The 13043-nt window shown below is 51.4% G+C and overlaps 1 protein-coding gene and 1 long non-coding RNA gene across 2 annotated transcripts in view; both read right to left on the bottom strand.

Moving 5' to 3' along the window:
* Positions 1-13043, bottom strand: part of LOC307050815 — a 30137-nt gene that overhangs the window by 1336 nt on the left and 15758 nt on the right. The window lies entirely within an intron of this gene.
* Positions 8947-10973, bottom strand: RHOV (ras homolog family member V; the record flags this gene model as incomplete). Its single annotated transcript, XM_079700425.1, has 3 exons — positions 8947-10310; positions 10509-10567; positions 10766-10973. The coding sequence occupies 3 exons, from the start codon at positions 10971-10973 to the stop codon at positions 9867-9869; spliced, it is 711 nt and encodes a 236-aa protein (XP_079556551.1). The 3' UTR covers positions 8947-9866.

Raw genomic sequence — 13043 nt, 5'->3', positions numbered from 1 at the left:
TCCAAGCATAGCAAAATCATAGTGAGCAAAAGCTGGGCAGGGGAGATCATGGGTCTTGTTTTGACTGGGGTCCAGCAAGCTGCTCAGTTTGTCTTAGGCCTTGAGAGGAAAAGCTGGGAGGCTGGTGGGTAGAGGTCACATTGGTGGGCACTTGGGGATTTGAACAGAGGGACAGGGGAAGGGGTAATCCAAACTCGGCTTTAAGGAATATAGAGGTAAACAGGCCATATCACTAGAGGTCACAACACAGGGAGAGGGGAAGGAAGAGGAAGCCACACCAAGTAAATCAGGGAGAGTAACCTATGTGAAGTACACAGTAGATGTGCAGTAAAGGCTAGTTGGCAAGGTTGCACGCTGGCAGCCAGTTGGGCTGTGACCCAAACAGTGGTTTAATTTCTTTAATTAGTTACTAACATTTAAAGAGTCAGGAAAGTTTATTTTTTTAAAATCCCGTATCTCTAGCTTCTTGTGAAAACTTGGGAGACTGGCAATGGGGGCCCACATTCCTGCAGCAGTTTAGGTCTTAGGTCCTCTTGAGCGCCTCAGGCTCTAACCCTCCCCATCCACCCTGCCACTCCCAAGGTTAGGTACTTGCCTGGGCCCTCCAGGCAGTTTTATTCAAAACCTATTGGTCCCAACAGTTCAAATAAACACGGACAAAAACTGGGTTATTTCTCCCAAACCCATCCCTGCCCACTTAAACAAAAAGACCTGAATGAGGAGTGGTTTGCCCTATTGCACAAGACCGCTTCCTTCCCCGCCACCGCAGCTAGACTGAAGCCTGGGAAGGCACTGCTCAGCTCCCCCCACACCCCACTCCAAGGGTTGTGGTCAATGGCACCACCTAGAAACCCCAAACCCGGAAGCCTGCTTCAGCCCTGGGAGTGGCCCAGACTCCCCCGCAGGCTCTCCTTCCCCACCTGCAGTAGCTCCTGGGGTTCCATCAGCTGAGCCCAGAACCAAGAAGAACAAGAAAATAGACTGGGAAGGAAACTGAGAAGCCCCCTGTCATGAGGCTAAAAAAACCCACTTTTTTTACACAAAACTGGAAAAAGATATTTACCCAAATGTCCACAGTGTTCTCTTGTCATTGATAAAATTACAGGTGGTTGGGCTTCTCTGGTGGCGCAAGTGGTTGAGAGTCCACCTGCCAATGCAGGGGACATGGGTTTGTGCCCCGGTCCGGGAAGATCCCACATGCCGCGGAGCGGCTGGGCCCGTGAGCCATGGCCGCTGAGCCTGCACATCCGGAGCCTGTGCTCCGCAACGGGAGAGGCCACAACAGTGAGAGGCCTGCGTACCGCTAAAAAAAAAAAAAAAGAAAGAAAGAAAGAAAGAAAAAATTACAGGTGGTTTTTACTGCCTTCTTTTTGTTCACCTGCATTTAAAAAATTTTCTACAATAAATATTTATTGCTTTTGTAATATGAAAAAGGTGTTTTTTGAAGAGGTATTGAGATCTATTTCAGAAAGAAACAGATCATCAGACGAGGAGGCTCCCAGGTGGGATAGAGACCATGGAGCTGGAAAAGGAGAGAGAGCATCCTAAGCTCTGGGGAAGGGAGAAGCTCTGAGACCTGGTGACTGACTGGCTCATGCAGAGGGAGAAGCTGAGTCAGTGGGGCCTTCAGGTTTTCTGTCCTGGGAGCCTGGCAGTGCCACCAATAGAAACAGGGCTGAGGGGAGGGGGGTAGCTTCAGGAGAACCAGGCAGAAGGTGAGGGATCATCAGGTACCAGATGGAGGCTAGTTTTATTGATTTTATTGCGGGTTACTTAGTTTTTGTTTGCTTTTGCCTAGCCTTACTGGGGAGGGATTTAAAGGCAGTTTAAAAGACTCTATAAACTATGAGATAACCTGAGTATAAAGTAGGACCAAGATTTAAAAAAAGAAGAAGAAGAAGGAACATAAAATAGGGCTAGGAACAGGGTAAAAACACACGTGTCTTGTAGTCTTTGTGCCACACACTTAGCTCTGTGTCCCAGCTGTGGGTGCATCCTGGTGAGGCCCCCGACACTCTGGAGGTGAGCATGTGGGCCTGGTGGAGGGAACGAGCCATGTGAGGGTGAAACGGAGGAGTGGGGAGATTACTGGAAGAGGGAGAGAGCGGACCCAGAGAGGAGAGCAGAAAGTGAGGACAGAGGCTCTTCTTGGAGGAAGAGGAAGCAGAGGAGGATTAGTCGGAGGGGCGGCGGGAGACCCAGGAAGAGAGAGGCTCAAAGGCGAAGGGTTTCAAAGCCTGCCAGGGTCAGGAAAGGAGGATGCTGGGAATGAGGAGCCAGCTGACCATCATGAATGGTTGAGGAGCCAGGTGGGAACCTAGCGGGGCAGGGGGCAGAGTCGGGTTGGAGACTGTTGTAGAAGTGGGGAAGGGAAGGAGAGCTGTGGGTAAGGAGAGGCCCGTGCTGCATTTCAGGCCTGGAGGGAGAGGCTGAAGGTACAGTGACAATGGAACACTGATGGAGTACAAAGGAGTACATTGCTGTCCCACCAGCTAACTTGGGGTTGTCTTCCCAGTGGATTTTCTCTGACCCACATATCCTCTCTTGCTTGATCCTCTTTGCAACCAGTTTATGACCTCAGGTCAACCAGGGTTAGTCTGTGGCCCCCAGAAACCCCATAGTGGTCTATGAAAAGCAAAGGACTTGGACTAGATGGCAAGATCCTTTCTATCCCCAAACTATGGTTACAGGTTACAGGCTCTAGGACCCCCTGAATGCACAGCTGGGGGAGGCTGTCAGAGCCAAGCTGTTGAGGCCCAGAGAGGGGCAGTGACTTGCCCACAGTCACATAGCCAGTGGTTGGGGACAGAGTGGATTGGGAGGCCTGAGCCCCAAACTTTTTGCTCTGATGTCTCATCTTCTCCAGACAACCAGACTCTTGGGTTCAGTTTCGGTCCTTTCTCTGGAAGTGGGACAAAGGAGCCAGGAACCAGGCCAAGAAGCTGTCAGGGCTGTTCCCAAACCTCTGGAGGCTGGGATCCCAAGGTCCACACCCAGGTCAACACAGGTCAGCGCTGATACCTCTCGCTTGGCTCTTGATAGTTTCCTCAAAATCAGTTCCCACTATTATCTTGCTTATCCCTGCAGGCTCCCTGGGAGCCAGGGAGGGGCAGAGAGTACTAGCCCCACTTCAGAACCAGGAGAAACTCAGACAAGGAAGAAGGCAGTAATTTGCCCAAAGTTGCCCTGCGAGTCAGGGATAGGACTGGAATAGGAGAACCTGTGGGAGGGATGGTCCAGTGGTTAAGACTCCACGCTCCCAATGCAGGGGGCCTGGGTCCCATCCCTGGTCAGGGGACTAGATCCCGTATGCCAAAACTAAGACCCTGCATGCCGCAGCTAAAAGATCCTGCACGTGGCAACAAAGATCCCATGTGCTGCAACTAAGACCCGGGGCAGCCAAATAAATAAATATTTTTTTTAAAAAGGGAGACCCATTGGAGGTAGGGTGGTCAGCAGAGCACATGGCCTGTTGGGCAGGGGTGGAATGGTGCCATAGGGAGAAAAATGCACACAGCCTCAGGAATCGAGGGTCCCCTGTCTCACCAGGAAGGTGATCTCGCCATCCCAGGAGGGAGACCTCTGAGGACAGGTTCTGCTCGCTCCCCAGCTGGTGCGGGGTCCTGGGGGTGGGGAATGGAGGATGGGCAGAGACAGTGGAACATGGTCACAGAGAATACAGATCTGAGGGAGAAACTAATCTTGGGTCAGGCTGCTTGCTTTTCTGCCAGATTCAAGGGGCCCCAGGGAATCCCTATGCAGCACAGCGCCCAAGGCTCCCCTGCTGCCCCTCACTGCCCAGGGGCCAGGGAGTCATCTGGACACCTGGGGACAGAAGCAGATAGGTGCAGGCAGGGGTCAAGGAAGCCACAGAGCTGGCCAGTCAAGGAGGTCAGTGACTGGCTCTGCCTTCCAGAGGGGTTATGTGTAGGGTGACCATAAACCCAGGTTATTAATAGAGTTCGCATACAATCTCAAAACCATCCTGAGTCTGACAATGAATTCCATTGTCATCCCAATTAGGGGACAAAGCTGTTCAGTGGAGGAAGCCTTGAGAACATTTCACTAGGAGGGCAGGCCTGGTTCAATGCTAACATCTCTCTTCACATCCCACTTCCAGCCCTGTCTCCCTCTGCCCCGCTCCCGAGCCTAGGAAAACCTAATCTGTCCCCTAAACTATGCCTCCCAGCCCTGCCCTCTGAGAGGTCCAATTCTAAGGGGCAGAGCCCCCCAGGTGACACACTAGAAAGAAGCCTGGACCCAGGGTCAGGACCCAGGTGCAAGCCCCATCTGCTTCACCTTGGTCGTGTGGCTCTGTGCTTCAGTCTCCTCATCTGAAAATTGGAGCTATTAAGAGCTGTCTGGCCCATCTTGAAGTTCGGTTGTAAGAATGGAAGGCGATAATGGAGGAGACCAGGCTGCCTAAGCATTGCCACGTACAGGGACAGAAAGCAGTGGTTTCCTGGGACAGCCAGCACTGCCCAGGCCTGGGAAGTCACTCCCTACTGTTGCCATAGCGTGACTAATGTGGCTCCTCGGCTGGCTGAGTTCCGCTCACCGGATGATTTGGCCCAGGCCCAAGGAGGGCGCTGACAGTGCAGCCCTGCTGGGAGCTGGGTTTCCTGGCAGCCAGGCACAGTGGGCAGGTCTGACCTGTGAGAGCCTGGTTCCCGCCTGGGGCCTGGGCTGGTTGCAAAAGGGGCCGGTGCTCCTGACGCAGATTGCTCTCGGTCTCACTCACTCTCCCAGGCTGGTTCCCAGGAAAATGAGGAGCTCAGAGGGTGTGTCACCTCTGCACTGGGCACCACTCTGCTCCCAGGGGGAAAGCAAGCCAGGCCCAGCTCCCTCAGGTGTGCACACACTTACACACCAGCCTAGCACGCATGCCCAGGACAAAGATGCACGTGGAGAGAGACCCCTCACACAGACTCACACAGAACTGAACCTGGGCACACACAGACACATACATACAGCCCCCAAGAAACGAGGTCCAACCTAGATGTGCACCCACAGGCACAGAGACCAACTCACACACGCAGACACACACATAGAGTTGTGTATAATACACACTCCTAAGGGCAGACATTGTGTGGCTACACAGACATACACGTTCAGAGCTATACACATCTCACCTAGACACCCACATTTACAGACATGGATACACAGACTTGCACATATATGGAATGATTCAGAGGTTTGCACAAAGGTAATACCCACTTGAAATACACAAGAGCAAAAACAGGGACACAGAGGAGTGTACATGAACACCAATATGTCATATATACACACCCTTGTCATCAGTTAGTATTTATTGAATACCCACAATCTACTAGTCATGCACCAACAGAAAGAACCCCCCACGAGTCACACAGACACAGAAACTCAAGTTCCCTCATAAGTGCCACTTGCGATTATATGGGGGCCCTGTCTCCAGGCCAAAGATGAAGGACATTTTTTTCTGTAGATGGTCACCAACTCATGGTGGAAAAAATAATCAACTGTGGATATAGTCTCATTTATAAAAGAAAAAACCTATTTAAAGGAAAACAACCTAAATGCCCCCAAATGGGGATCTAGTTGAAGAAATTATGGTCAGGGTGAAATAGTAAACAAACATACATATATGGTTACAGATTCTGCTCAGAGTTAATAATGACATGAAAAAACTGTTAAAATTTTAAACAAACAAACAAACAAAAACCCAGGGGCTTCCCTGGTGGTGCAGTGGTTGGGAATCTGCCTGCCAATGCAGGGGACACGGGTTTGATCCCTGGTCTGGGAAGATCCCACATGCCGCAGAGCAACTAAGCCTGTGAACCACAGCTACTGAGCCTGCGCGTCTGGAGCCTGTGCTCCGCAACAAGAGAGACCACGACAGTGAGAGGCCCGCGTACCGCGATGAAGAGTGGCCCCTGCTCGCCGCACCTAGAGAAAGCCCATGCACAGAAACGAAGACCCAACACAGCCAAATAAATAAATTAATTAATTTAAAAACAAACAAACAAAAAACCCCAAAATACAAAATTGTATATACAGCATAATCACAAGAAATATTTCAAAAATATGCATAGAAGAAAAGACTGAAAGGAAGTACATCAAAATGTTATTTCTGGGCTTCCCTGGTGGCACAGTGGTTAGGGATCCACCTGCCAATGCAGGGGACACAAATTCAAGCCCTAGTCCAGGAAGATCCCACATGCCGCGGAGCAACTAAGCCCGTGCACCACAACTACTGAGCCTGCGCTCTAGAGCCCGTACTCCGCAACAAAAGAAGCCACTGCAATGAGAAGCCCGCGCACTGCAACAAAGAGTAGCTTGCGCCCGCGTGCAGCAATGAAGACCCAATGCAGCCAAAAATAAGTAAATAAAATAAAAAAGACTATTAGTACATTTTCAATCTTCTAGTTCTTCAGATTTTCCAATTTTTCTATAAGCATTTATTATGGAAAAAGAAAATAGACATTTAAAAAAATCAGCTAAGAGTTGGTTACAGAGATATTAAAAATAATTTACATTAATAAGCACTAATGTAAGACTGAATATGTAAGAAACATACACTTTTATCCATTTAATATAATCAATGTTCCTTTAAATTTAGATTCAAGAGCAGAGAAAGCAGGGGAAAAGAGGCAAATGAAAGAGAGATAAGAGGTAAAAACAGTCCCAGAAAAGTAGAGAGAGGCCACATTATAGAGAGAAACAGAAGCAGAATGAGACAATCGTTTTGGAACCAGAGGTAAATCCCTTTTGCTCTACACGGGCTTGGGCCCCCGTGCCTCAGAGGGCCTTTCCAGCAAGCCATTGCTCTTTAGGGCTGTCTTCAGGCCTCAGTGACACAAACCTGGAGATGACCTTTATCCTCAGGATCCCCTACAGGGCACACTGCTTGGCTTTTTTATCTTAGGCACTTAATGGCCAGCAGCAAACACTGCCTGAGCTCAAGACCCTGTGTGAGCACATGGGCATGAGTGGGACTTTTTCTCTGTCTGTTTAGCTGGAGAGATGTAGCCTGAGCAAGTGACCAAATTCGGTGTCCCTTCAATGTGCCAAGAGAGCAGTGAGAACAGTAATACAGGTCCTGGAGAAGGGGAGTATTGATTGGAAGATGGTTAAAGGAGAAACAGGGCATCTGGGGGATTGCGGGGGCGGGGGGAGGTGGGGACACTTTCTAGAGGATTTGGCAAAAGCAAAGACTTGGAGTCAGAAGTAAAAAATTATTGGGGATCAGGGAGTGGGGATCACTGGGACAAGCTGGCCTTGTCCGGGTTGGTGTCAGATTTGAGGTCCTGAGTGCTGAAATGAGAAGCTGGGAGTTCATTGCAGGCAATGAGAGGTGGTAACAGTCTTGAGTCAGGGAGGTGCCAGAGGATAAGGAAGCAGCACTAGGGGGACTGGAATGGGAAGCGGCAGTGGCAGAGATGTAGGAGCGAGGCTGACAAGGCCCAGTGACCCAGCAGGAGAGGAGACATAGTGACATGGATGTGCTGGTACCATCAGAGAATTAGGGAAGTAGTTGGAGGTGGGGGGGCCCAAAGATCACCTGATGAGGCTTCCTCCCCTGACCCATGGCACCTCTAAGTCCCCTTGAAGCAGTTTGAAAACCTCTAATCCAGAGTCCCGAGTGTTTCATTTTGCAAATGAGGAAACTGAGGCACAGAGGAGGAAAAAAAAAATTGCCTAAGGTCATGGTTGATGCTAGAGCCTGAACTTGAACCAGGAAGGGAGTGTGTCAGGCTGGGTTGAGGTAACGGCAGGCCACAGAGCAGGGGTGTGAGACCCCCATCAAGACCTGGCTGCAATGGTGCAGCTCAGCACCTCCACCTGAGGGGGCAAAGGGACAAAAGGAGACAGGTGGCTGGAGTTCTGAGGGGTGGGCCCAGGTGGGACAGAAGTTGGACAGTCTTGGCTAAAACTAAACTTGGGGGTTATCTGAGGTTTCACTTGGCTAGGATTTCTGTCCCTCAGCCATGCTCTTTCTCACATATACAACTTCCTGCAGAGGCAGCTGCGCAGGGACAGAGTGCTCACCTGGCCCATTAGTTGCCTAGCAGGTGTTCTAGGTGTCCCAGGAAATACCTCTCCACACGAGTAACACTTACCCATGTACCTACTCTGGAGTTTGCAAAGTGCTCTTGTAGCCACTTAGTAATTATCTCTCACTTGCGATATTACCGTTTTTCTCTGAGCCTCTCTTTCCTTATGGGTAAAATAAAGTGGTGCCCCCGCCCCAAATGTGCCCATTAAAGTTCCTTCCAGCTCCAATTCCAGGGAATGTTCTCTGGATCCCTGCTTCTCTCCAAGTCCTCAATCAATGAATGCTCACTCTCAAAGGATTTCTGGGACCAATCTTCTACTTAAGTTGTTGACAACTGGCATCCTGACCTTCACTGGGTCCTTATGTGGGCTTTGAGTGCTAAGGCTGAAGACTGGGTCCAACCAACCCAAGTCCGAGAAGTTTGGCCAGTGGTTGAGGTTTAAGCTGTATGTGGGGGTCCCTTCATGCTCAGGGTCTGAACCAGAGGGCCACCCCAACCTGAGACCCTGGGCCCTGTGGACTGTTGGAAGGATCAGAGCAGGAAGGTTAGAAGGCTCAGGATTGCCCCAGAGTCCAGCGCTGAGCGCAGTGCTCTAGAAGGGAGGAGTGGAGGGGAGGGGCACCACCCGCCTGGTGAGGTCATGGGAAAGCAGCTCTGGCGCTGACACCTGGGGAAACCCGTTTCCAGGCTGCTTCCCACGCTAGCTTTCCTGGGAACCAGCTAAGCCCCAAGCGGGGAGCCCCCAACCCGCCCCCCCAGTCCAGTTCTCATCACACTGTCCCATCTAGTCCAGCCCACACCTTTCAATCTAGCCTCATTCCTTTGGTACCCAACCTGCCTCTATCCAAACTGTTGGGCCTTGAGGGACCAATGTGCTGACTCCTGCAGGAAATGACACAGAGACAGCAGCTTCAGAAACTTAAGGCTTTATTTGCAGACTCCGCACTGCCTTATCTTCTAGGTTGTGACCTTGGAGAAAGCCCCTTCTTCCTTCAGGCTCCAATTTGCAGCTCCTCCCCCTCCTCTTGCTGGGCCTTGTCTCTCACTTCCTGCCCCACTCCTGGCCTAGCCAGTTTGGGCAGTGCCTAGGGAGCACTGAGACCCAGCTCTTCCCAGGGACCAGCCCTACCCTCCCTGGCCTTGGGGGTTGAGGACAGCCCAGGTGGCAGCCTTGCTCCTCAGCTGCCCCATGTCTCTGCTCTTCTTCCTTCTCTTCTTCCTTCCAAGCCTAGCCCTCTCATCTGCCTCCTCCTCCCCAGCCTGCCTCCAGTCCCAAGGCTCCAAGCCTTAACTTTCGGATCCCTCTCAATCTCTCACTGACCTCTGACTTACCCAATCCATCCTAAACTTCTCTCCAGTTCAGGGTCGGATGCCTTCCAGCCCTCCAAGATGCTCAGCTGTTCCCAGGCTCTTCCTCACCCCTGTGCCAAGGAGCGGGTGGGGACCACCAGGAGTGGTCCTAATTCAGCCAGATTGACCTGAGGGCCCATGATAAGAAACTGGGTATTGGATCCCAAACTGCTTGGGGGCAGCTGACACTGTTAGGATCATGCCATGAAAATCAAAGTACTGGGATTTCTCTGTACTTGAGAAATCCAAGTCAGAGAAATCCACAGAAATCCAAGTCAGAGCCTTCCTTCCTCCAGGCCCTAGGCTCACCCTGGCACATAAGAGTGGGCAGTTGGAGGCTGTGTTGCCACAGTGTTCACATGGGAACTGAGTCCCATGGGGGTGACCTGGTCCTGCCGGCAGGTCCCTCAAAGGCCCCGTGCCCCAGGTTCTAGAAGTCTTTGGCCATTGGCCTACTGATCATTTTGCTGCCACAGCTCTTCAAACAAAGCAGAAGAACTTCTTCCAGCGGCAGCGGGAGAGGGTGCGCACACCTTTGGCGTTCAGTTTCTTCTCCAGCCGGGCTTTGTGCTCAATGGCACTGAGAATGGCCAAGTCAAACACCTCCTTCAAGTTCTTCTGCGTCAAGGCAGAGCACTCCAGGTAGCAGCAGGCCCGGATCTTCTCGGCCAGGCCCTGAGCCTGGGGTTGAGGCACGGGGCCTTTCCGGCCTCCCTGGTCCAGCTGAATTAGTACATTGACATCGTCCCTCAGGTCGGCCTGCGTGCCCACCAGCAGCACGGGCGCCTGGGGGTTGTGAGTGCGGATCTCTGGCAGCCATTTCTCTGTGATGTTTTGGAAGGAGCTGGGCTGCACCACACTGAAGCAGGCCAGGAAGACATCCGTGTCCGGGTAGCAGAGGGAGCGAAGGCGATCAAAGTCTTCCTGGGGTGGAAAGGCCAGGCCATTAGTAGGCTTATTCCCTGCCCCTGGACGCGGGAATCCGCTTGTCACCTGAGATTGGAGACTGAGACTCGTAGCTAAGGGCCCAAGGCCTTCTCCATTCCTGATGGATCTGGGGTCCTCCCAGCCTCCAGCCCACCTCACCCCAGACCAGCAGAGGCCGCTCCCGACTCCTCTCACCTGTCCCGCTGTGTCCCAGAGCTCAATGCGCACCGGGGCTCCGTCAACCAGGACTTGCACTGCAGAGGAGGGGCAGGGGAAGTCTGAGTTAGAGCGTCCAGGATCCCACCAGGCCTCACCAGCGCCACCTCGGGGCCTGCTCCCGTCAGCCTCCCCGGCGGTTTCCGTGCACTCGCGCCTCGGCGCCGGCGCCAGCCCCAGCCCCCGGTGCACAACCCCACCCCCGGCCACGCGGCCGCCGGGGCCGTTGAAATTACCGGAGAAGGTGTCCAGCGCTGTGGGCCGGTAGCGCGCGGGGTACCCATTGCAGGTGTAGCTGACGATGAGGCTGCTCTTGCCCACGGCGCCGTCTCCCACCAGCACGCACTTGATGCCCAGCTCTGGGGACGCGCTGCCCCGCCGCGACGGAGGGGTCGGGGCCCGGAGCGGGGACGACTCGGCCTCGCTTAGCTCCCGCGGGGGCATGGCCCGCTCCGGGGACAGCCGGGGACCAGGCTCCGCTGTGCTCGGTAAAGCAGGGTCCGCACGCTGCCTCTGACTGAATCTGCCGAGACCCGGCTCAACTGCAGGCAGCTACCCGCGGGTATATGGGGGCCCCGCCTACCTCATCTGCATATCCCGTGCACATCGGGCCCCGCCCACCCTCCAGGCCTCCTCCAGGACCTCCCTCTGTAGCGCACCGCAAAAGGTCAGGCAATCTCTCACACCCCAAGGAAGAGAGGCAGCTCGGAAAATCACACAGGTACGAAGACAAAGACTCGCCCAAATGAGGCAGCTCTATCTTGGCAGAGAAAGATATCCAGCATTTATTGTTAGGAGGAAGAAGCAAATTGCAGAACACATAATGCAGCATGTTCAAATTAAACCTTTGTTCAAATTAAAACAAAAAACTAGACATATGTTTGTACGAGTATAAAAAAGTCTGGATAATTTTATTAATTAATGAATTTTTTTTTTAAAATACAGAGATCATGAAGAGGCAGAAGATAAACTCAGGCGTGAACTCAGCAGGCAGGAATGTAACGACCCCCTTCCACCGAAGAGCTTCCTCTAGACTCAGCCTGAAGGCAGGCTTTAAACACCTTCACTCTGCTCCTCTAAAGGAACTCAGGGTGCTGGAGAAGCTAGCTGGGGAGGATCTTCAAGGACAGTCCTCCAATTGAATATTTTCTAAATCCCCAAAGTCCTAATATTATCTTCATCATCATCATCAAAAGCACATAGTAATTACCTATTTCCTGACGCTGTTCTGGGCCACCCATGTCCTTGCCTTAGAAGGAGTTTACAGACAGAGACATGATATCCCAGGTAGCCCTAAGAAGGTCACCAAGAGAGTAAGTGAAAAATAGCCTGATGCTAATTTCATCTCTTTATTGCAGCCACACCAAGTGACACCAGGCCCAGAATCCTTTCTCTGAATTCCAAGCCTGTACAAAGATCTCAGCCTACACAAAGATCATTGAAAACACCTCATTCATGAGTTGTTGAAGGGAGTGTTGGGAGGCGGATAGGGCAGTGAATATTAAAGAGATAATCCAATTTCTCAAACAGTTGGTAGTATAAAAATCCCTAAGTCAGAATCTCTAAATATCTTGAAAAAAGTCTCAGGACCCCTGGTTTTTATTTATTTTTCTTTTTTTCCCCCAATGTTGGTCAAAAGTTGAGGACAACTAGAACATTGCTGATTTAACCATTTAAAGCTTGACTGTGGGGAGATGGTAGGATCCCCAGTATCCACTTCTGCATCCCAATGTCTACATCCTACATTCCCTATGTCCAAGTGTCTGGGGATGCTAATAACCCCTAATTATAGTCCCCAATGACTTCTCAGACACATCCACATAAGTTTATTCATCTAGCAAGTGAAAGAAGCCTTAAAGTGTTGTCTTGCCATTGTATCACCCAGGAGGTCTAAAAGCTATTATTTTTGCTCTCCTGGAAAGGGAGGCAAGAATGGGGATTTGAAAAGACCTAGACATCAAGAGCCGTGTCCCAGTATTCCTAGTTCTTCAGCTCATTAGCTGTGTGATTCCTGAGAAGTCACTTGCTCCATCTCAGCTATAAAATGCCAGGTGAAGCATATTTATTTCTTAAAGTCCTTCTGGTGCTAGCAATCTGTTATTCAGGGAACCTGGGGAAGTTGCCTCAGCCCAGGTGTCTGGGACAAAATTAACACACACACACATACACACCCAACACAACACACACACACAAACACACACAAATGCTCTTCTCCACAGCACTTTTGTCCTTTTACCCAAGCTTTAATAGTTTTATTGTAGCTGAACTTTGAGGGTAATCCTGTTTAATTCTTTCTGCAGGTAGAAGGGGTATAAATAATACACAAATACACAAATGGGGGGAGGTATCAGCTGGCTATGGTTAAAGCCCTAACTTGGCCTGCAACAGGCCATTCTTCACTGGCCCCTTGGGTGGGGACACTTTCTAACCTAGGTCGTTCTGTCGGAGCTGGTTTAGGGACAGTCTTGTCAGCAAGAGGGGGAGGGAGGAGACAACCTGGGGAGCTGGTGAGTC

This window comes from Hyperoodon ampullatus (assembly GCF_949752795.1).
Source record: "Hyperoodon ampullatus genome assembly, chromosome: 3".
Taxonomy (NCBI): domain Eukaryota; kingdom Metazoa; phylum Chordata; class Mammalia; order Artiodactyla; family Ziphiidae; genus Hyperoodon; species Hyperoodon ampullatus.
The sequence above is the reverse complement of the archived record's forward strand: the minus strand, read 5'-3'. Positions and strand labels throughout refer to the sequence as shown.